The 25,013-nt window shown below is 46.9% G+C and overlaps 1 protein-coding gene across 6 annotated transcripts in view; it reads left to right on the forward strand.

The window, feature by feature from the left end:
• CASP2 (caspase 2) overlaps positions 1 to 25,013 on the forward strand; it is a 33,435-nt gene continuing 8,422 nt past the window's right edge. Inside the window, exons 1-5 of one of the 6 annotated variants that reach the window (XM_069979820.1) lie at positions 2 to 76; positions 6,146 to 6,200; positions 20,359 to 20,408; positions 21,820 to 21,964; positions 23,367 to 23,525. In XM_069979820.1, the coding sequence (XP_069835921.1) occupies positions 20,365 to 20,408; positions 21,820 to 21,964; positions 23,367 to 23,525 (348 nt within the window). In that variant the 5' untranslated portion in view covers positions 2 to 76; positions 6,146 to 6,200; positions 20,359 to 20,364. Of the gene's footprint in view, positions 77 to 6,145; positions 6,201 to 19,539; positions 19,796 to 20,358; positions 20,409 to 20,469; positions 20,576 to 21,819; positions 21,965 to 23,366; positions 23,526 to 25,013 lie in introns of those variants that run through there. The other 5 variants (XM_069979823.1, XM_069979821.1, XM_069979822.1 and 2 more) reach the window with 5 other exon arrangements.

Genomic DNA, 25,013 nt, shown 5'->3' on the forward strand with positions numbered 1-25,013 from the left:
TAATTATTATTTTTTGTTGATGACACCACGTGACCGGGTGGGCGTGGCTTACACACTGCCTCTACTTGACCGACAGGTGAGTGTGACGCCATTGCTCTGGTGGGGTGGGCTGTTGGCTTGTGGTGGGAGTGCGCATGCGTCAGGGACAACCTGTACACTTAGAAAAGTTGCATATCTCCTCATGACCTGTGCAACCATTGTGATGTCATACCATATAGGTGACCTGCACCTCCTTTGTGGTGTCATACCATATAGGTGACCTGTGCGCCCATTGTGGTGTCATACCATATAGGTGACCTGTGCGCCCATTGTGGTGTCATACCATATAGGTGACCTGTGCCTCCATTGTGGTGTCATACCATATAGGTGACCTCTGTGTCCATTGTGGTGTCATACCATGTAGGTGACCTGTGTGCCCATTGTGGTGTCATACCATGTAGGTGACCTGTGCGTCCATTGTGGTGTCATATCATATAGGTGACCTGTGCGTCCATTGTGGTGTCATACCATGTAGGTGACCTGTGCCTCCATTGTGATGTCATACCATATAGGTGACCTGTGCGCCCATTGTGGTGTCATACCATATAGGTGACCTGTGCGTCCATTGTGGTGTCATACCATGTAGGTGACCTGTGCGTCCATTGTGGTGTCATACCATGTAGGTGACCTGTGCCTCCATTGTGATGTCATACCATATAGGTGACCTGTGCGCCCATTGTGGTGTTATACCATGTAGGTGACCTGCACTTCCATTGTGGTGTCATACCATATAGGTGACCTGTGCAACCATTGTGGTGTCATACCATATAGGTCACCTGTGTGTCCATTGTGATCTATGGCAGGTGTCCTATTGCTTCTGGCTCTCTATAGAATGCTGAGTGGTGTGTAGTATGCCGGCTCTCTATAGCAGTGATTTTCAACATTTTTTTTGAGCCGCTGCACACTTTTTATACTTAAAAAATCCCGGGGCACACCACCAACCAAAATGGCACAAAATGACACTAAAACAGTACATATTATACATATAGTAATAATATAGATTCTAAATGTATTTATACTCACTCAGTGTGAAACCTGGGCCTGTTTTCTTCTCCCCCCTGTGCTTCTCTCCACCATACTTCTTCCCCCTACTTCTCTCCTGTGCTTCTCTCCACCATGCTTCTCTCCACCAAACTTCTCTCCCCCCCGCTTCTCTCCCGTTTCTCCCCCATCCCCACGTTTCTCTCCCCCATCCCCAGGTTTCTCTCCCCCATTGTTTTCTCCTGTTTCTCTCCCCCATCCCCAGGTTTCTCTCCCCCCCCTTCCTCCTCACCTCCTCCGAGATGGTCGCCGCTGCTGTCCGCCTCACCTACTGGCCGTCCGTAGGGCCCGGACGTGCTCCTCAAATTAGCGGAGACCGGGAGCGTGGTGCGCTGCGGCGTGCCGTAGCGCACACGTTGATTGGATGCGTGCATCACGGCCTGCCGCAGCGCACCACACTCCCAGTCTCTGCTGATTGGATAGGAGGAGCACGTCCGGGCGCTACAGGCGGCCAGTAGGTGAGGCGGACAGCAGCAGCGGGGCGATCTGCAGGGTCACCATAGTTTGGGGAACTTTCCCCGCGGCACACCCGACCATGTGTATGCCGGGCTCTCTATAGAATGCTGAGTGGTGTGTAGTATGCCGGGCTCTCTATAGAATGCTGAGTGGTGTGTAGTATGCCGGGCTCTCTATAGTGAGTGGTGTGTAGTATGCCGGGCTCTCTATAGAATGCTGAGTGGTGTGTAGTATGCCGGGATCTCTATAGAATGCTGTATAGTATGCCGGGCTCTCTATAGAATGCTGAGTGTTGTGTAGTATGCTGGGCTCTCTATAAAATGCTATGTAGTATGCCGGGCTCTCTATAGTATACTGAGTGGTGTGTAGTATGCCGGGCTCTCTATAGAATGCTGAGTGGTGTGTAGTATGCCGGGCTCTCTATAGAGTGCTGTGTAGTATGCCGGTCTCTCTATAGAGTGCTGAGTGGTGTGTAGTATGCCGGTCTCTCTATAGAATGCTGAGTGGTGTGTAGTATGCCCGGCTCTCTATAGAATGCTGAGTGGTGTGTAGTATGCCGGGCTCTCTATAGAATGCTGTGTAGTATGCCGGGCTCTCTATAGAATGCTGAGTGGTGTGTAGTATGCCGGGCTCTCTATAGAATGCTGAGTGGTGTGTAGTATGCCAGGCTTTCTATAGAATGCTGAGTGGTGTGTAGTATGCCGGGCTCTCTATAGAATGCTGTGTAGTATGCCGGGCTCTCTATAGAATGCTGTGTAGTATGCCGGGCTCTCTATAGAATGCTGAGTGGTGTGTAGTATGCCGGGCTCTCTATAGAATGCTGAGTGGTGTGTAGTATGCCAGGCTCTCTATAGAATGCTGAGTGGTGTGTAGTATGCCGGGCTCTCTATAGAATGCTGTGTAGTATGCCGGGCTCTCTATAGAATGCTGAGTGGTGTGTAGTATGCCGGGCTCTCTATAGAGTGCAGTGGTGTGTAGTATGCCGGGCTCTCTATAGAATGCTGAGTGGTGTGTAGTATGCCGGGCTCTCTATAGAATGCTGAGTGGTGTGTAGTATGCTGGTCTAGAGAGTGCTGAGTGGTGTGTAGTATGCCGGGCTCTCTATAGAATGCTGAGTGGTGTGTAGTATGCCGGGCTCTCTATAGTGAGTGGTGTGTAGTATGCCGGGCTCTCTATAGAATGCTGAGTGGTGTGTAGTATGCCGGGCTCTCTATAGAATGCTTTATAGTATGCCGGGCTCTCTATAGAATGCTGAGTGTTGTGTAGTATGCTGGGCTCTCTATAAAATGCTATGTAGTATGCCGGGCTCTCTATAGTATACTGAGTGGTGTGTAGTATGCCGGGCTCTCTATAGAATGCTGAGTGGTGTGTAGTATGCCGGGCTCTCTATAGAATGCTGTGTAGTATGCCGGTCTCTCTATAGAATGCTGGGTGGTGTGTAGTATGCCGGGCTCTCTATAGAATGCTGAGTGGTGTGTAGTATGCTGGGCTCTCTTTAAAATGCTATGTAGTGTGCTGGTCTATAGAATGCTGAGTGTTGTGTAGTATGCCGGGCTCTCTATAGAATGCTGTATAGTATGCCGGGCTCTCTATAGAATGCTGAGTGGTGTGTAGTATGCTGGTCTAGAGAGTGCTGAGTGGTGTGTAGTATGCCGGGCTCTCTATAGAATGCTGAGTGGTGTGTAGTATGCCGGGCTCTCTATAGTGAGTGGTGTGTAGTATGCCGGGCTCTCTATAGAATGCTGAGTGGTGTGTAGTATGCCGGGCTCTCTATAGAATGCTTTATAGTATGCCGGGCTCTCTATAGAATGCTGAGTGTTGTGTAGTATGCTGGGCTCTCTATAAAATGCTATGTAGTATGCCGGGCTCTCTATAGTATACTGAGTGGTGTGTAGTATGCCGGGCTCTCTATAGAATGCTGAGTGGTGTGTAGTATGCCGGGCTCTCTATAGAGTGCTGTGTAGTATGCCGGTCTCTCTATAGAGTGCTGAGTGGTGTGTAGTATGCCGGTCTCTCTATAGAATGCTGAGTGGTGTGTAGTATGCCCGGCTCTCTATAGAATGCTGAGTGGTGTGTAGTATGCCGGGCTCTCTATAGAATGCTGTGTAGTATGCCGGGCTCTCTATAGAATGCTGTGTAGTATGCCGGGCTCTCTATAGAATGCTGAGTGGTGTGTAGTATGCCAGGCTCTCTATAGAATGCTGTGTGGTGTGTAGTATGCCGGGCTCTCTATAGAATGTTGTGTAGTATGCCGGGCTCTCTATAGAATGCTGTGTAGTATGCCGGGCTCTCTATAGAATGCTGAGTGGTGTGTAGTATGCCGGGCTCTCTATAGAATGCTGTGTAGTATGCCGGTCTCTCTATAGAATGCTGAGTGTTGTATGCCGGGCTCTCTATAAAATGCTGTGTAGTATGCCGGGCTCTCTATAGAATGCTGAGTGGTGTGTAGTATGCCAGGCTCTCTATAGAATGCTGAGTGGTGTGTAGTATGCCGGGCTCTCTATAGAATGCTGAGTGGTGTGTAGTATGCCGGGCTCTCTATAGAATGCTGTGTAGTATGCCGGGCTCTCTATAGAATGCTGAGTGGTGTGTAGTATGCCGGGCTCTCTATAGAGTGCTGAGTGGTGTGTAGTATGCCGGGCTCTCTATAGAATGCTGAGTGGTGTGTAGTATGCCGGGCTCTCTATAGAATGCTGTGTAGTATGCCGGTCTCTCTATAGAATGCTGAGTGGTGTGTAGTATGCCGGGCTCTCTATAGAATGCTGAGTGGTGTGTAGTATGCCGGTCTCTCTATAGAATGCTCAGTGGTGTGTAGTATGCTGGGCTCTCTATAGAGTGCTGAGTGGTGTGTAGTATGCCGGGCTCTCTATAGAGTGCAGTTTAGGTATAACAGACTTCTGTGTGCTGCTTCCATGTAAATCTTCGCTTTGATATGGACGACATCTATGATGAGGATCCAGCTCTCCTGTCATGGTTCATGTTATGGATGCTGTAGATCCCAGGAAATGAGGGACGCTCCGGTGGTCTCCAAATACAGGAGGTTGTTGGCTGATGGTATAATATGGATGTCGGCCCTCCATAGCAAGTGACCATGGTATGGGGTGTATCGGAGTGCCTCAGAAAAAGAAGCTGTCACCAGACTCCTGACTAATATTTTTTTCTTGAAATATGTACATGCAGCCGAGCTGAGCGTGCACTTGTATGGGTGGTAGGAATAGCCGCCATCTCAATCAGTGGTCAGTGCCAGCTATCCCTTATATCTCTGGAGTCATCCTCTTCAGCCTTAGGGGAGGTAGTAAACACAACCAGAGAAAGGTGACTAAATATTATACAACCAATGTAACATAAAACATCTGCAAACAGTGAGAGAGGGAACGATAAAACGGTGACCTGATCTGTGCGGGGTCGGTGCTGAGCCAGCTGGAGCGGGATGTGGGGGGTGGGGGGACGCCTGCGGACATGTGGTTCTCATATTGGGACCTCAGGGAAAAGAATCAGCTTTGTAAGTGGTTTTACTGCAATGAAACGTTGTTTTTCCATGTGTGTACACCATGTGATCTGACATACAGCACAGAAACGTTATAGAAGAGCCACAGAATAGAGCCACATCTCTGCCATCTTTTCCTTACACATATGATTTTATGAAATTACATGAAACTGAAAAAAATCTTGGGGGGAAAAAAAATATGGAGTGTCCCTTTAAGAATTAAACATGAACCAACCACAATGCTTCCCCACCCCGACCATGTTCCTTTTTTCTCACTCGCACTCCTTCAGCTTCCTCAAAGAGGATTGTTTTCCTTTCTGGACTTGTAGTCACTTGCTTTCTTCCTTCTCTTAGATCTCTATGGCCGATGTAAACCTTTGCTGATCTTCTAGAAGGCTGCTCATTTACAGACCCCCTCATACATTCCGAGCATTGGGCGGCACTGGTCGCACACCTCTTCTTATAGTCTACAACATGGGTCTCCAAACTGCGACCCTCCAGCTGTTGCAAAACTACATTTCCCATCATGCCTGGATAGCCAAATCCAAAGCTTTAGCTGTCCAGGCATGATGGGAGTTGTAGTTTTGCAACAGCTGGAGGGCCGCAGTTTGGAGACCCATAGTCTACAATAACGTGTAATAAAGCGCTTAGGGTCCTATTACATGGATCGATTTTTAACCATAAACAATAAACGATCGCAAACGAGTTTTGTTTATCCTTAACCTGAAATCGTTCACCATATTACACAGAACGATAATGGTTACTACGATCGCATAGCAATCGTTACTATGATCGTTTACTCCTTCTGATCCCAGCAAAACAATGGGCAATGTGCAGTTACACTGAACGATTGATAAAAAAAAAAAAATGCGGAACTTGAGCAAACGATTATGGAATTACAGCGAACGATTAACGATAATTTTAGGTTCAGATCTAAATCAACGACATACGAACAATTTTTCAATCCTTGCTTGCAATTACAGAGAACGATTATCGTTTACATACGAATGAACGATTTTTTGCATGATAATCGTCCCGTGTAATAGGGCCCTTACTGTCAGGTTGTTCTAATACTATAGTGCTGTCCTAGTTATTCCAGTGTCTTCTGCTCCCTTATTACAGGTCTGCTGCTATAGAATGTGAAGCTGAATGGCTCCATTGGTGTCTACAGTGCAGGGTAATGACATATTACTTAACCCCTTAAGGACAGAGCCTGAAATGGCCTTAATGACAGAGACAAATTTTATGAATATGACCAGTGTCACTTTAGTCATTAATAACTTCGGGATGCTTTTACCTATCCGGCTGATTCTGAGATTGTTTTCTCGTGACATATTGTACTTTACATTTCTGGTAAATTGGAGTCGATACTCATAACAAATCTTTATGAAAAAAACCCAAATAATGTGAAAAAATTTGAAAAAATGCATTTTTCCAACTTTGAAACTTCTTTGCGTATACAGAAAGTGGTTATACCACATAAATTATATATTAAATAGCATTAGCAACATGTCTACTTTATGTTGGCGGCATTTATTAAACTATCTTTCATTTTTTTTAGACGATAGGAAGCTTAAAACATTAGCAGCAAATTTCCAAATTTTCAGTAAAATTTCAAAATCAGATATTTTTAGGGACCTGTTCAGGTTTAAAGTGTATTTGAGGAGCCTGTATGTTAGAAAGCCCCACAAAGCACCCCATTTCAGAAACTGCACCCCCCAAACTCTGCAAAAGCATATCCAGAAAGTGTTTTAACCCTTTAGGGGAGTCACAGAAATAAAAGCTAAGTGTGTAAGGAATTTGAAAATTTTAATTTTCTGTGCAGAGATTTTATTGTAATCCAATATTTTTCATAATTATAAACCTATTACCAGAGAAATGCACCCCAATAATTATTGCCCCGTTTCTGCAGTTTATAGAAATACCCCATATGTGGCCGTATTGCGCTATTTGACGCAACCACAAGCCTCAGATATAAGGGAGCGCCTAGTGAATTTCAACGCCTCCGTTATATTTGGTCATTTTTGACTGTACCACTTCAGGTTGGCAGAGGCTCTGGGGTGCCAAAACCTAAAAAACACCCCTAAAGGGACACCATTTAGAAAACTACACCCCTCAAGGAATGTAACAAGGGGTGCGGTGAGCATCTGGACCCCACAGGTGCTTCACAGATTTTCTGAACAATATGGCGTGAAAAAAGAAAAATTTATTTTTTACACTAAAACGTTGTTCTAGCCTTCAATTTTTCATTTTCTTAAAGGGATAAGAGGCAAAAAAAGACAAAAAATGTGTAGCGCAGTTTCTCCCGAGTACAGAAATACCCCACATGTGGCGATAGAGTGCCAAGGGGGCGCAGGACGAGCCTCCAAAGGGAAGGAGCGCCAATTGGCTTTTGGAAGCCGAATTTTACTGAAAAGGATTTCAAGGGCCATGTCGCATTTACAGAGCTCTCGTGCTGCCAAGACACTGGAAACCCCCCACAAGTGATTCCATTCTGGAAACTACACCCCTCAAGGAATCTAACAAGGGGTGCAGTGAGCATATGGACCCCACTGGTGACGGGCACAAATGTGGAACAATGTGACGTGAAAGGGAAAATTTTCATTTTTTCACTTTCATGGCACAAATGTGCCCATCATCAAGGGGTCCATATCCTCACTGCACCCCTTGTTAGATTCCTTGAGGGGTGCAGTTTCCAGAATGGGGTCACTTGTGGGGGGTTTCCAGTGTTTTGGCAGCACGAGGGCTCTGTAAATGCGACATGGCGTTCATCATCCATTCTAGCCAAATCCAACCTCCAAAATCCAAATGGTGCTCCTTCCCTTCGAAGGCTTGCCCTGCGCCCACATGGCGCTTTATGTCCACATGTGGGGTATTTACGGACTCGGGGGAAATTGCTCTACACATATTGTGTGTTTTTTTCTCTTTTAACCCCTTGTGAAAATGATAAATTCAAGGCTAAACCAACATTATAGTGTAAAAAATGTAATATTTCATTTTCACGCCACATTGTTCCACATTTGTGCCCGTCACCAGTGGGGTCCATATGCTCACTACACCCCTTGTTACATTCCCTGAGGGGTGTAGTTTCCATAATGGGGTCACTTGTGGGGGGTTTCAACTGTCTTGGCAACACAGAGGCCTTTTGAATGCAACATGGCCCCTCAAAATCCATTCCATCCAAATCCAGCCTTCAAAAACGAAATGGTGCTCCTTCCCTTCGGAGGCTTGCCCTGCACCCACATGGCGCTTTATGTCCACATGTGGGGTATTTACGGACTCGGGGGAAATTGCGCTACACATTTTGTTTTTTTTCTCCTCTTTTAACCCCTTGTGAAAATGATATATTCAAGGCTAAACCAACATTATAGTGTAAAAAATGTAATATTTCATTTTCACGCCACATTGTTCCACATTTGTGTCCGTCACCAGTGGGGTCCATATGCTCACTACACCCCTTGTTACATTCCTTGAGGGGTGCAGTTTCCATAATGGGGTCACTTGTGGGGGGTTTCAACTGTCTTGGCAACACAGGGGCCTTTTGAATGCAACATGGCCCCTCGAAATCCATTCCATCCAAATCCAGCCTTCAAAAACCAAATGGCGCTTCTTCCCTTCGGAGGCTTACCCTGCACCCGCATGGCGCTTTATGTCCACATGTGGGGTATTTCCGTACTCAGGGGAAATTGCTCTACACATTAAATGTTTTTTTTATCTTTTAACCCCTTGTGAAAATGAAAAAACATGACAAGATTAATGATTTAGAGTAAAAATTTTACAAAAATTACACTAAATGTTGGTCTAGCCTTGATTTTTTTCCATTTCCACAAGGGGTTAAAAAAGAAAATGAACACAAAACGTGTAGGGTAGTGTCCCCTGAGTACGAAAATACCCCACATGTGGGCATAATGTGCCATATGGGCACAGGGCAAGTCACCAAAGGGACAGAGCGCCATTTAGAGGCTGGAATGGAGGATGGAGGCCATGTCGCAATTACAAAGCTCCTGTGCTGCCAGGACAGTAGAAACCCCCGACAAGTGACCCCATTCTGGAAACTACACCCCATAAGGAATCTAACAAGGGGTGCAGTGAGCATATGGACCCCACTGGTGACGGGCACTTACGTAGAACATGTGCCGAGAAAATAAAAAATACAATTTTTTTCATTTTCACGTCCCAAATGTGGCCGTCACCAGGGGGCCATATCCCCGCTGCCCCCCTTCTTAGATTCCTTATGGGGTGTAGTTTCCAGAATGGGGTCACTTGTGGGGGGTTTCTACTGTCCTGGCCGCACAGAGGCTTTGTAATTGCATCATGGCATCCTCTAATGGGAATGGCAGCCATACCTACTTAGCTGGGGAAAAGGGACAATTCTAATTTATTTGGGGGGATTAGGCCAATTATTAGTTTATAAGGTTGGAAATGACAGGTGTCCATCAAACTCAACCTGTGTTGATCCAGAGGAAGGCAAAAAAAAACCCTCGTAAGGCAGACGACAGTAGCCTCATCACAGGGGAAAATTCCTTCCCGACTCCATATTGGCGATCAGAATAATCCCTGGATCAACGTGACCCCTGAAATAGGAATAAGGGACAGAATTTAGATAATGTAGAACCCCAGTGACGTGTGGTGCGCCTTGGAGCGATCCAGTATGCAGAGGCCGGGGTGATCAGGACGGGTGTCACACGGGAAAATGGTGTCCTTCCTGATCCCCCTGTTACGCCACACTCTGCACTTCTTCTGGGGTCTCCTGTTCTCCAGTGTGGGGGACGTCACCTGGAAAATGTTGCCCTGGTGCGATACGGGGTCCCTCATATCCAGAAGCGCTGGGTCCGCTCCATGGCTGCTAAATATTAGGGCCCTATTACTACTTCTGATATGTTCGGATGGTGCCGCAAGCTACAGTAGCTCGGGCAGCGAGGGACCAGAAGAGGGGGTGCTGGTATAAAAGTTATCCCCGTACAGGTGGTGACCTTTATCCAGCAGTGGGAAGATCAGTTCCCGAACGATCTTCCCACTAACTCCGAGGATGGGGGGGGAGGGGGCATCTGGGGGCTGGATTCGGGTGTCCCTTCCTACATACACTCTAAGGGTACGTGCACACTGCGGAATCGCGACAGATAACCCTTTGTGCATTCCACAGCTGGCACCCACCGGCGGACTGATGCAGGCGCACGTCTCCGTCCGTGTCGTAGACTCCATTCTATGCACGGGCGGATTCCGCTCTCCGTCCAACGTATTCATTCTTTGGATGGACGATGGAATCCGCCCGTGCATAGAATGGAGTCTATGACACGGGTAGAGACATGCGCCCGCATCAGTCCGCCGGCGGGTGCCAGCTGCGGAATGCACAAAGGGTTATTCTTCGCCATTCCGCAGTGTGCACGTACCCTAAATCTGTAAGTGTACCCAGAGGTACGCTCACAGAGTTTGTAGAATTTCACTCCATACCGTCATCTCTTATTGGGACGGTACTGGCGGAAAAGACGTGTCTGGGGGGCAGCGTACGCTACGCTACTCCCCAGACATGTCATTGGAGGATGAGGATGAATGGAGGAAAGAAGGATCCCCCCATTCATCCTCACTGGCTGTTTCGGTGTCGGAGGTAATAATAACGTATCCCTCTGACGCCGAAAACACCCTGGGGGCCATCTTTATACGGGGATTGGTATATGGGGTATGTAGTGGTGTAGTGTCAAACTTTATTCAATGTAGTGTGGTGTAATGTAGTGTTTTTTACGTGTTTTTTTACAGTAAGTATAAAAAAAAAACCTACGCCAACAAAGGAGTTGGTGATATATTCTACTGCCACGGTCTGCACTTATAAGCAGACCGTGGCAGTAGAATATAGAAAAAAAACACCCTACGCCAAAAAGGAGGAGTTGCTGATTAGCAGCGCACTTTCGTGCGATGCTGATCAACACTCAGCGGCGATAGGGTGCGGAAAATAGAAAAAAAAAAATTTGAAAAAAAAATAAATAAAAATTTCTACATTCTGAACATCCCTATAGTGGCTGATACGTGTATTACACATTATCAGCCGCTAGAGGGCAGCAGAGCGCAAAATACGGAAACAGCCGACGCTGGAGCCGAAAATAGCCGAGAGAAGCCGAACGTGACGTCACGGAAGAAGCCGAAGACCCGAACGAAGACGAGGATGCCGCGAACCCGGAAGACGCCGATCAGGAGCCCGGGACAGGTGAGTAATGTACAAATACCTGCTCTGGACCCCTCGGCTGCCTAGCTGAGGGGTCCAGGGCAGGTATTTACTATTTTGTGGGACTCTGATCGCCGTGCCACCGGCCCGATCGCCGTGAACGGCCGGCCGGCCGTTCACGGCGATCGGGCCGGTGGCACGGCGATCACCATTACTTTTTACAGTAATGGCGGTCGGTGCCGTCCTCGGACAGCACCGACCGCCATTTTTTTCCGGGTCATCGGGTCGCCGATGACCCGGAAAGGTTCCGATCGCAGCTATTGGCTGATCTGAATTGATCAGCCTATAGCGGCGATCGTAAGCACGGGGGGTGTTAACCACCCCCCGTGCCGTGAAGCTAAGATGGCCTGCTATGATTTATAGCAGGCCATCTTCCCCGACCGCTGTGTGTGAACACGCAGCGATCGGGGAAACATCGGGCGTAAATTTACGCCCTGATGCGCCAAGTACCAGGGCGCGAGGGCGTAAGTTTACGCCCGATGTCGTTAAGGGGTTAAAGGTATTATCCAGCCTTATATTGATGACATCCAGGGTCCACCCTCAGTATTATATCGCTGGGGGTCTGACTCCTAGTACCCCACCTATTAGCTGTTTTCAGGGGTTGGGGCTGCAGCCTCTCCAGTATAAACCTGCACTCATCCTTGTAGTCACCGTACAGGTATAAGGTACTGAGAGATCACTTTCTTGTATTATTCCTTTGTATTACAGCTGAGGATTAACTGATAGGCGGAGGCGTATCTTGTACACACAGAGCATTGTGCACTATCAGGGTGAGGACTCTTCATACTGAAGGCCTCATTACAAGAAGTGATTAATGGCTGATTTTCAGCCATTGTGGCCAATAATCGCTACGTGTAATAAAACGCAACAATCAGCCGACATACACGATTTCAGTTGATTGCTGTCTTTCAACAGACAGCCCATAGGAGATAGACCGCCGCTGTCTTCTATGGGCTGCACAAACCTTTTGGGTCTACTTCTCTTTGGTAGGGGCAGAGGACATTGGTTGCGCCATTCATCCCTTTGTGAACTGTAATAAAGTTGTAAAATAACCTGGCTCGGCTCCAACTTTCACTTCTGCAAAGTTTTTCCACCCTCTCTCAAAGTCACGTGTCACGTTTCCTCCTTGGGTAAACAGAACAAAGAAGAAGAAAAAAGCTGCATCACCAATACTACACCCATCATAGGCCTGCTGTGTGTGAGGCATGAGAGTTACTATATACAGCCAAACCTCACTGAGGGGGAGGGGGACCACCATTGAAAAGACGAATCAATGTATTGAAAACGACCGGCTATCGCAGAGCTAAAATTTCCATAATTCCTGGACAGCAAAAGTTTTGTCTGTGGATGATGGGAATTGTAGTTTTACCGTAGCTGGAGGGCTGTGGGTTTGACACCTGTGGTCTGGATAAGGGGGTAATATCCTGATAGAGGTGGCCTTCTAGAGAGTGTATGAAGATTTATAGGTAATAAAGGAGCGTCTAAGCATCAAGACCTTAATAGTTTGCTCCTCTCCCTGGCCTGTAGTCACAAGGCGGCCATGTCTCTAAGTAGAACGATTGTTCGGTAGGAGTTATTCCTCCTGTTTTCAATTAAAACAATGGTCGTTCTTTTCATAGTAAAATGTGTGTGATTGAAGTCAATGCAATGTATTGAACAACGACCGTCGTTTGATACGGCCATTGAAATAAGGAACATATCATTATTTTCAGCCGTAGTTCATTTATTTCTAAGCAATTTTCATTGCAAACAATGGTCATTGCTTGGCACTCTATACAACTGCCCTTGTTTGTGCGTTGTGTGAATATAGCCTGTGAATATGTATGTAAACCAGTGTTTCCCAACCTGTCACTCAAGCTGTTGGAAAAAGACTTCCTTCTGTCCGGACATGATGGGAGTTGACGTTTTGCAACAGCCAGAGAGCCACGGGATGCCGAACACTGGTGTAAGATCAGTTCTGGTCTGAGACAATGTATAGATGCCCATACACACTAGATTGACCTTAAAGGGGTACTCCGGTGATCATGAAAAAAAAAAATTATTCATACATCTGTAGGGTGTGTCATTATATTGTCTTGTTGTGTTATTTTTTTTTTTAAACTCCCCTTTGTAGCCCCCATGTACCTACGTTGATTCAATCAAAAACTTATCTGCTTCCTGTTTCATCAACATCTCCAGGGCATGCGCTCAGTCTGACTCTCTATATTCCCCTCTGGCTGTCAAGACGCTCTAGGAGTCCCCTGGCCTCTCTATGGTCCCCTCTGTTTCTCCTCACTACCCTACCACATGACCAACTGCCAATCCTGTTGCTAAGCAACATACTTTGTGTGTAAAGATTGTCCTCACAGAAAAGCAGAAACAACCCTGCTGACCTGGTCATGTTGTAAATACATATCTGTAGTTTCACCATGCAGGAATAATTGTGCTCACCTCCACTGCCGTTCTACCTCAGCAACCCCCCCCCCCCCCAGTGCGTCTTGGCAACTCTATAGTATGGAGAGGGGTATTTCACTACTGGCTTCGTAGCTACAAATCCTAGTATGACCTGGTGACATTACATGATGGGAGTAGTAGTTATGCAACTTCAGGTGGCAGAACTACAACTCCCACCATGTACCATCACCACAAGACGAGGATGGGGCTTGCAGGGATGAAACCAGGAGAGCTCCAAGTTGCACAACTACAACTCCCATCCTCATGTTGTGATGACACTACATGATGGGAGTTGAAGTTCTGCCACCTGGAGTTCTCCTGGGTACATTAGTACAGCTACCATCATGTACCATCACCAGATGAGGATGGGGCTTTTAGGTATGCAACCAGGAGAGCTCCAAGTTGCTGAACTACAACTCCCATCTTGTACTGTCACCACAACATGATGATGGGTCTAGTAGTTATTCAACTTGGAGTGCTCACGGGTTGAAGAACTACAACTCCCATCTTGCACCGCCACCACAATATGAGGATAGAAATTGTAGTGATTCAACCAGGAGAAATCCAAGTTGCAAAACTTCAGCTCCCATTATCCTGATGTAGGGACAATACTCTATGGGAGTTGTAGTTTCCCAACTTTGATCTCTCCTGGTTGCATAACTAAAAGCCCCAGCCTCATCTTGTGGTGACATTACAAGGTGGGAGTTGCAGTTCAGCCACCTTTAGATCTCCTGGTTGCATAACTACTACTCCCATCATGTAATGTCACCATGGCATACTGGGAGTTGTAGCTGTGCAATCTGAGGAGCCACACTAGATGGAGGGAGAAGCATGTAGTGAAATTTCCCACCCCTACAGAGCCACCAAGATGCTGGGATTCTATCTGTCTATCTCCTATCTGTCTGTCTATTATCTATCTATATCTCCTATCTATCTATCTATCTATCTATCTATCTCCTATCTATCTATCTATCTATCTATCTCCTATCTATCTATCTATCTATCTCCTATCTATCTATCTATCTATCTCCTATCTATCTATCTATCTATCTATCTCCTATCTATCTATCTATCTATCTATCTCCTATCTATCTATCTATCTATCTATCCATCTCCTATCTATCTATCTATCTATCTATCTATCTATCTATCTATCTATCTCCTATCTATCTCCTATCTATCTCCTATCTGTCTGTCTATTATCTATCTATCTATCTATCTATCTATTATCTATCTATCTATCTATTATCTATCTATCTATCTATCTATCTATCTATCTATCTATCTCCTATCTATCTATCTATCTATCTATCCATCTCCTATCTATCTATCCATCTACTATCTATCTATCTATCTATCTATCTCCTATCTATCTATCTATCTATCTATCTCCTATCTATCTATCTATCCATCTCCTATCTATCTATCTATCTATCTATCTATCTATCTATCTATCTATCCATCTCCTATCTATCTATCTATCTATCTATCTATCTCCTATCTATCTCCTATCTATCTATCTATCTATCTATCTCCTATCTGTCTGTCTATTATCTATCTATCTATCTATCTCCTATCTATCTATCTATCTATCTCCTATCTATCTCCTATCTGTCTGTCTATTATCTATCTATCTATCCATCTCCTATCTATCTATCTATCTATCTATCCATCCATCTCCTATCTATCTATCTATCTATCTATCTATCTATCTATCTATCTATCCATCTCCTATCTATCTATCTATCTATCTATCTATCTATCTCCTATCTATCTATCTGTCTCCTATCTATCTATCTATCTCCTATCTATCTATCTCCTATCTGTCTGTCTATTATCTATCTATCTATCTATCTCCTATCTATCTATCTATCTCCTATCTATCTATCTATCTCCTATCTATCTGTCTATTATCTATCTATCTATCTATCTCCTATCTATCTATCTATCTATCTATCTATCTCCTATCTATCTCCTATCTATCTATCTATCTATCTCATATCATCTATCTATCTATCTATCTATCTATCTATCTTCTATCTATTATCTATCTATCTATCTATCTATCTATCTTCTATCTATCTATCTATCTATCTATCTCCTATCCATCTATCTCCTATCTATCTATCTATCTATCTATCTATCTATCTATGCAGAGGATTTACAGCACTGTTGTGCTTTGTATATAAATATACGGTACCTGAGTTTTGTACCATGTATTCACGCTTGAAAATGGTGACAGAGAGTCACTGAAACGTTGCGCTTGGAGTGTTGCACTATGAATTGACTGAATAACCACAACTTGTTGAGCTTTTTCACTACGCTGGAGTGCTGTGGATTCTCTGGCTATATACTTATTATGATCTCTGGTCTGGATCAAGATCCGCTGGCACCACCAATACAACATTATGCAGTGCTGCTTCTTCTCTTCCTTCCTATCTATCTATCTACTGAAGGTAAATCACCACGGCACTCCGGATTCAATCAAAATCGTGATTTATTGATCCCACAAATGCGACGTTTCGCTCTGTCACTCAGAGCTTTTTCAAGCCGCCCCCCCCAGGTCATTGAGTTCAGTGCTGGGGAAGGAAGGGGGGCTTTTATCAAGATTTGGGTTACTAGGAAGAAGCAGTGTGTGTATTGCAGCATAGAGGTGGTCTTGCACCCCTACCAAATAATGCAAATAATGTTGGTAATAATAATGCCACCTGCTTTGCTCCATATAGTAATAATGTCTACTGTGCCTCCATATAGTAATAATTCCACCTGCTGTGTTTCCCATAGTAAAATGCCTCCACTCATGTGCCCTATGCCTATATAGTAATAATGCTCCTGCTGTACCCACCATAGTAATAAAGTTCCCCCCCCCCTTTGCCTGCAATACACCTACCCCCCCCCACACACTATCCCACCTGACCCCCCTACACACACTACCCCCACCTGACCCCCCCCACACACACACTACCCCCACCTGACCCCCCCTACACACACTATCCCACCTGACCCCCCCTACACACACTATCCCACCTAACCCCCCTACACACACAACCCCCACCTGACCCCCCCTTCACACACTATCCCACCTGACCCCCCCTACACACACTATCCCACCTAACCCCCCCTACACACACTATCCCACCTAACCCCCCTACACACACAACCCCCACCTGACCCCCCCCCTTCACACACTATCCCACCTGACCCCCCCTACACACACTATCCCACCTAACCCCCCTACACACACAACCCCCACCTGACCCCCCCTTCACACACTATCCCACCTGACCCCCCCTACACACACTATCCCACCTAACCCCCCTGCACACACTATCCCACCTGACCCCCCTACACACACTATCCCACCTGACCCCCCCCACCCCCTCACACTACCCCCACTTGGCCGCCATCCTAACAGACACACTACCCCAACAGCCCGGCCTATCTCTGAGTACAGATAATGTAGATGTCACCTGCAGTCCTATGTAACAGCACAGATAACACAGTGAGAGAAATATGTATGTATGTATGTATGTATGTATGCAACTGTATCCCTCACCTGCAACACTTCCGGGACTACTCTGATGCGCTGTTCTGGTGTTGCGGGTGTTGTTGCTGGTCCCGCTCTGATGTTCTGTCCCGGGGAGGGGGGCAGTAGGGTGTTGTGTGGTCCGCTCTTATGCATCTTCCAGGGGGAGGGGGGACGGGCCGCTTTGATGCACCGTCACACATAGCACAGCACACTTACCTCATCACACATACAACACACTCCTTACTTCATCACACATATCATACACTCCTCACCTCATCACACATACAACACACTCCTCACACATACAACACACTCCTCACTTCATCACACATATCATACACTCCTCACCTCATCACACATACAACACACTCCTCACTTCATCACACATATCATACACTCCTCACCTCATAACACATCATACACTCCTTACCTCATCACACATAGCACAGCACACTCCTTACCTCATCACACATAACACAGCACACTCCTTACCTCATCACACATAGCACAGCACACTTACTCCATTACACATAGCACAGCACACTCCTTACCTCATCACACACTACCCCAGCACACACATCATACACTTCTTACCTCATCACACATTACCCCAGCACACACATCATACACTTCTTACCTCATCACACATTACCCCAGCACACACATCATACACTCCTTACCTCATCACACATATACACGCCTTACCTCATCACACATATCCCAGCACACACATCATATACTTCTTACCTCATCACACATATACATGCCTTACCTCATCACACATAGCACAGCACACTTACTCCATTACACATAGCACAGCACACTTCTTACCTCATCACACATAGCACAACACACACATCATAGACTCCTTACCTCACACATTACCCCAGCACACACATTATATACTCCTTACCTCATCACACATATCATACACTTCTTACCTCACACATAGCACAGCACACACATCATACACTCCTTACCTCATCACACATATCCCAGCACACACATCATACACTTCTTACCTCACACATAGCACAGCACAACACTCCCACTCTGATGCTCCATTCCAGGTGAGGGTTTGGGGGGAGGGGCTGCTCTACTCCTTAGTCCGACGTGGGGGGATGGGCCTGCTCTGATCAGCAGGATGTGCAGACCTCTCTACTGCCGGGGGAGGGGAGCAGAGTGATGGAGCCGTGCACTGTGCTCCTCTCTGCACAGCACAGTTCGTAGGAGAGAGAGGGGAGTACAGGCGGCCGCTCTGTGATGCTGCCCTCTGGGGGATGGGAGTGGCAGTACCTATTGCAGAGCGTGTGTGCAGAGCCAGCCCCAGCCGAGCTTTCTTCCCTTCCACATCTTGCCTGACAGGTGGCTGCGGTCCCCAGCTGGCCCCTCTCCCCCTCAGGGCCCCTGTGCAGTACTGGAGTGCAGCATAGGGCTGATTGTGCAGGAGACTCTCCTCTGATCGCTCACCAGGCGCAGTGCAGTCAGAGTCTCCTGCACACTCAGCCGTATGCCGCACACACACACCGACCGGAGAGGATCTCTTACTATGGCTCTATTGCAGCCCTCAGAGCCCTAATCTAAAGGCTGCCATTAGCAGTAATACAAGGAAATACACGTTCGGGGGGTAATTATTATATGTGCAGTGTACACAGGCTTGCTTGATGTCACCCTCTCCGGTCAGGCATAGAGCAGAGTAACCATGTCAGCGTGTGGACTGTAGGGGACAATGAGAGGAGCAGCAGAAAGTTCTTCCTGCTCTCCACACGCTGACATGGTTACTCTGCCCTATGCCTGACCGGAGAGGGTCACATCAAGCCAGGAGGCCGGGTTACAGGCAGCTTTACCTGGGGACAGTGCGGTGACAGGGGAGACTCTCCTGGAGGAACAGAAAGTCTGCAGATATGCCGGGCTCCCAGCTGTCATCTCTGCAGGAGGCCCTGTGTGACCCGCGCACAGGGAGGGAGCTGATTGGCTGCAACTGCAGACCAATCGGAGGAGAGCAGGAAGACACGGACTGACCAGGAGTGATTGGCATATGCAGGAGAGACGAGAAGGGCGGTTAGTGACGTATCGTCGTCGTCGGAAAACGGGGGTCGACAGTCTGGTGGAGGACCTGACATTTTCAACTTCCTGTGGGGAGGAGCTGGGACCAAAAAGAAGACCAAGCTGCAGGAATCCATTAGGTAAGTATATTGCAATGTTATATAACTTTACCTAACCTTTTCATTGCAGGTTATTTTTATTTCACTGGAGTACCCCTTTAATGCTCTTTTATGGAGCAGTTGGAAAAAATAACCGCCAGCTGAGCATGCCCTCAACCACCAGTTATGTGTGACCGCCAGCTGAGCACGCCCTCAACCGCCAGTTATGTGTGACCGCCAGCCATGTCTACAGACGGCTCAACACTCTCCAGCCTTCTCTCTTTTGCCCTCTGCTCCTGAACAGATTGATCAGGTCTGCTCAGTATGGATGACATCCTGCCCACTGAGATCCAGTTAGTCCATGAGTCCATCTATGAGCAAGGGTCGACTACCAATATCCCCCATATAGCGGTGCTCCGTGACTTCGGCTGCATGGTGACAGAACCTATGTAAGTCATAGTGTATATCAGCAGCTATGTATACAGATAGGACCTCAGGTATATGCCTTGATATCGGTGATTTTTGATGTTTGTATTGAAAATCAGTCAAATGTATAGGGGCCAAACATGTACCAGAAGGACAGTTTCCTGACATATTTTCTATATACGGCTGTTGTCTATGCACGGATATGATAGGACAGGACAGGACAGGGCATGGCAGTGGGTATGCCTACTCTGTAGATAGATGGAGGTGACCCATTTACACCAAATAATGTCATTTTACTGCTATTTGATTTATCTGCCATAAAGCGAACCCACACTGCTGTGCTGTCTATAGAAAAACCTGTGTCTACAATATGACTGATGCAAGGGGAGAATTATCAATAAAAGATTATTCGCTACGACACTTAAAGGGGATGTTCAGGCTTAGAAAACATGGCCATTTTCTAGAAACTGCGCCTCTTGTTCTCGCTCTGGGTTTTGCAGCTCATTTTAATTGAAGTGAACGGTACAGAATTGCAATGTCGCACTGTTTTAGCAAAAAAGTTTTGTTTTTTTTTCTTTTTTCCTAGTTCTGGATGACCTTTAAGAGAATCAGAATGCATCACCTAAAGGCTTCAATGTAATATTAAAAATAAATACTTCTGTATAGGCTCCCAGCACTTCCCTCCCCCACCCTGTGTGACGTAACAGCAGATGGTCATCCAGTGCATTATGTTCTGTGCCCTGAGGCTTAGAAATGCCTTGTGTATCCAGCTATGAGAAGTATCTGACTTATATACACGTCAGGTACAGTAATGTAGGGCTGCAGAGATCCCGGCTAGGTGACTGGATGGTGCAGGAGATCCCGGCTAGGTGACTGGATGGTGCAGGAGATCCCGGCTAGGTGACTGGATGGTGCAGGAGATCCCAGCTAGGTGACTGAATGGGAGAGGAGATCCCGGCTAGGTGACTGGATGGTGCAGGAGATTCCGGCTAGGTGACTGGATGGTGCAGGAGATCCCGGCTAGGTGACTGGATGGTGGAGGAGATCCCGGCTAGGTGGCTGTATGGTGCAGGAGATCCCGGCTAGGTGACTGGATGGTGGAGGAGATCCCGGCTAGGTGACTGGATGGTGGAGGAGATCCCGGCTAGATGGCTGTATGGTGCAGGAGATCCCGGCTAGGTGACTGGATGGTGAAGGAGATCCCGGCTAGGTGACTGGATGGTGAAGGAGATCCTGGCTAGGTGACTGGATGGTGAAGGAAATCCCGGCTAGGTGACTGGATGGTGGAGGAGATCCCGGCTAGGTGACTGGATGGTGGAGGAGATCCCGGCTAGGTGACTGGATGGTGGAGGAGATCCCGGCTAGGTGACTGGATGGTGGAGGAGATCCCGGCTAGGTGGCTGTATGGTGCAGGAGATCCCGGCTAGGTGACTGGATGGTGGAGGAGATCCCGGCTAGGTGACTGGATGGTAGACGAGATCCCGGCTAGGTGGCTGTATGGTGCAGGAGATCCCGGCTAGGTGACTGGATGGTGAAGGAGATCCCGGCTAGGTGACTGGATGGTGAAGGAAATCCCGGCTAGGTGACTGGATGGTGGAGGAGATCCCGGCTAGGTGACTGGATGGTGCAGGAGATCCCGGCTAGGTGACTGGATGGTGCAGGAGATCCCGGCTAGGTGACTGGATGGTGCAGGAGATCCCGGCTAGGTGACTGGATGGTGCAGGAGATCCCGGCTAGGTGACTGGATGGTGCAGGAGATCCCGGCTAGGTGACTGGATGGTGCAGGAGATCCCGGCTAGGTGACTGGATGGTGCAGGAGATCCCGGCTAGGTGACTGGATGGTGCAGGAGATCCCAGCTAGGTGACTGAATGGGAGAGGAGATCCCGGCTAGGTGACTGGATGGTGCAGGAGATTCCGGCTAGGTGACTGGATGGTGCAGGAGATCCCGGCTAGGTGACTGGATGGTGGAGGAGATCCCGGCTAGGTGACTGGATGGTGCAGGAGATCCCGGCTAGGTGTTTAAGTTTTTTTTTTTTTTTTCTTCAGGATGCTGGGGGGAATGCAAGATCACCACAAGGAGGCCCTTATCAGGCTGAGAGTTCGGTTAATACAGGAGATGGTGCCTGACGAGCTCATAGACCATCTGGTAGCCAAGAAAGTCCTTACACCATATATGCAAGAAAAAATCCAGGTAAAAGTAATGTTATGTTTAAGATACTGATCACAGAACCTCTAATGTATGTGAGTGACTACAACTCCCATCATGCACTGAAAGCCTTCAACATTAATGGGCATGCTGGGAGTTGTAGTTCTGCACCAGCTGTAGAGCCCCAGGTTGAAAATGCTGTAAAGAAATGTACTCTTGTTAATCTGTAGCAGCAGTATGGGACTGATCTAGAGATGAGCGAACCGGGTTCAGGTTCAAGTCCATCCGAACCCGAACGTTCGGTATTTGATTAGCTGGGGCTGCTGAACTTTGATAAAGACTATATCCAATGACTATATCCATATTTTCCACATAGCTTTAGGGCTTTATCCAAGTTCAGAAGCCTCCGCTAATCAAATGCCGAAAGTTCGGGTTCGGATGGACTCAAGCATGCTCCAGGTTCGCTCATCTCTAGACTGATCCTGATCTGTAGCCGCAGTATGGGACTGATCCTGATCTGTAGGCGCAATATGGGACTGATCCTGATCTGTAGGCGCAATATGGGACTGATCCTGATCTGTAGCCACAATATGGGACTGATCCTGATCTGTAGCCACAGTCACGGTGAATGTCGGGATTTATCCGCAGGCATTGCACCACAGAAGACAATGTTTTAGGCTCCAATGTGTAACAGTGACTCACAGATACTACCGCGTCTCTGTCATTGAGCATTTTCTTAGCTCTTACTGCTGATAGATGGAGTCTGTACGGCCAGTTATCGTTTCTTTAGCCATGTATTTGTTATGAATCTTCCCTATATAGAACTGATGACATTTAGAGGACAAGGCATGGGCCCCTGTATTACACGTGTTGTGGTGCTTGGATTATAGAGTAGTCACAATATACATAAGTGTAAATTGTTAAAGGGGTAATACCATCTCAGCTCCATGAGATAAGGGAGCTCTCCATTGATTGCAGGGACAACTGCATCTCGGTCCTTGTGAGGTCCCAGCAGCGATCAGCTTGTTGTGCCCTTGCCTATGGAACTGTCCTTGAAATCCCTTCTCTCCCCAACATCTGCCATGGGAGACCCTCATACACATTAGAAGCTTAGCCGGTCCTGCTAAAATCACTGCATTTAGCTGAGTTCAATGTGAAGCAGGGATAAGGAACCTGCAGCCCTCCAGTTATTGCAGAACTGCAAATCCCATCATGCCAAGACACCCAAACCTTTGCCTTCGGCTGTTGAGGCATGATGGGAATAGTAGTTTTGCGATCTAGCATCTTAGTCCTTCTTTATGATTCCCTAGTCATGTTAGATTATTGGGGGAATGGCCCGGGCTCTGTATTTTTCTCTCTTACATAGGGCACTATATTTAGGTGACAGATCTGCTAGAATATTGATGATCTTAGGTCTTATTGTTTCTCTCCAATCTTTCTCATTAAGTCTAAGGGGGTGAGTTTCCGACAGAACGGTGCCCTGCTGGACCTGCTTCCTAAACGCGGCCCGGATGCCTTCTCCATATTCTGTACCGCACTGCGAGACACCGATCAGGAGCATCTAGCGCAGCAGCTGGAGCAGCAGATGAGGACAGCTGAACCAGAGGTAAGATCGGCCTTCATCCCAGCGTACATATTGTAACTCCACAGGTGACAGCATTGCCATGTTATAGAGCAGGCATGTCCAAAGTCCGGTCGGAGGGCCATTTGCGGCCCGGGTTCCGAACTTTTACGGCCCCCCAGGTATCCAGCTTGCTATTATCTGCCTGTGTTATAAAGCATATAGCATGTAGCATGTAAAATGGTCGGCCCTCGCACATGTTCACTTCATCAAATTTGGCACTCTTCGAAAAAAGTTTGGACATGCCTGTTATAGAGGATTGTGGAGATGGGGGTTTTACTGTATGATTGGTACAAGGGACCCGACCATTTCCCACCATGTGATATGTCTGGGGAACTGTCTGTATTGCCTCTATAGCCATCCATTAAAGGGGCACGCCAAATCAAATGGTTTCAGAAAGTTATATAGATTTGTAATTTACTTCTATTTAAAAATCTCCAGTCTTCTACTACTTATCAGCTGCTGTATGTCCTGCAGGAAGTGGTGTATTTTCTCCAGTATGACACAGTGCTCTCTGCTGCCACCTCTGTCCATGTCAGGAACTGTCCAGAGCAGCAGCAAATCCCCATAGAAAACCTCTCCTTCTTTGGACAGTTCCTGACATGGACAGAGGTGGCAGCAGAGGGCACTGTGTCCGACTGGAAAGAATACACCACTTCTTGCAGGACACACAGTAGCTGATAAGTACTGGAAAACTGGAGATTTTTAAATAGAAGTAAATTACAAATATATATAATTTTCCCAAACCAGTTGATTTGAAAGAAAAAGATTTTCACCGGAGTTTAAGTCCTCCAACTAGTTTTTTGGGGGGGTTGCTAATTTTCACCGCTATTAACCTATGGATTGCAGATTTGTATAGAGTTACATAAGACACCAGTCTGTCTAGTTTCTCACTGTTTTCTTGCTTCCTGTGAATGAAGACAATCCTGTTTACATTCAGAGGCTAAAAACGTGTTCTGCCTCCTTGCCGGACAGAGATGTAGAGCGGCTGTAAGTATGGAGCGGCCGGAGGCACAAATGCAGTCGTTACTGTGATCTTTGGAGCGAGAGCTAGAAATACATTCAGCAGGAAGGAGAGCTGTAAGGGCCCTATTCCATGGGACGGTTATCGTTCGCATAATTGTTAACAATAAACGATCTCAATTGGCCACTATTGCGAACGACCTGAAATCGTTCACCCATTTACACAGAACGATGATCGTTACTTATGACCGTTCTTGTGGTCGTCTTGTCATCGCTATTGCGTTTGGCGCTACTGCGAATGACCAAACGACGTCTTATTCCATGCGAACGATTTGCAAATGAGCAACGATAAAAATAGGTCCAGGTCTCATTAAGTGATCAACGATTTCTCATTCGTCATTTAATCGTTAACTGCTATCCAACCGAATGATTATCGATGCGTTCTGAACGATTTAACGATTATCCGAATGATAATCGTCCGGTGGAATAGGGCCCTAGGTCCTTTCTATT

Source organism: Dendropsophus ebraccatus, chromosome 8 (assembly GCF_027789765.1).
Source record: "Dendropsophus ebraccatus isolate aDenEbr1 chromosome 8, aDenEbr1.pat, whole genome shotgun sequence".
Taxonomy (NCBI): Eukaryota; Metazoa; Chordata; class Amphibia; order Anura; family Hylidae; genus Dendropsophus; species Dendropsophus ebraccatus.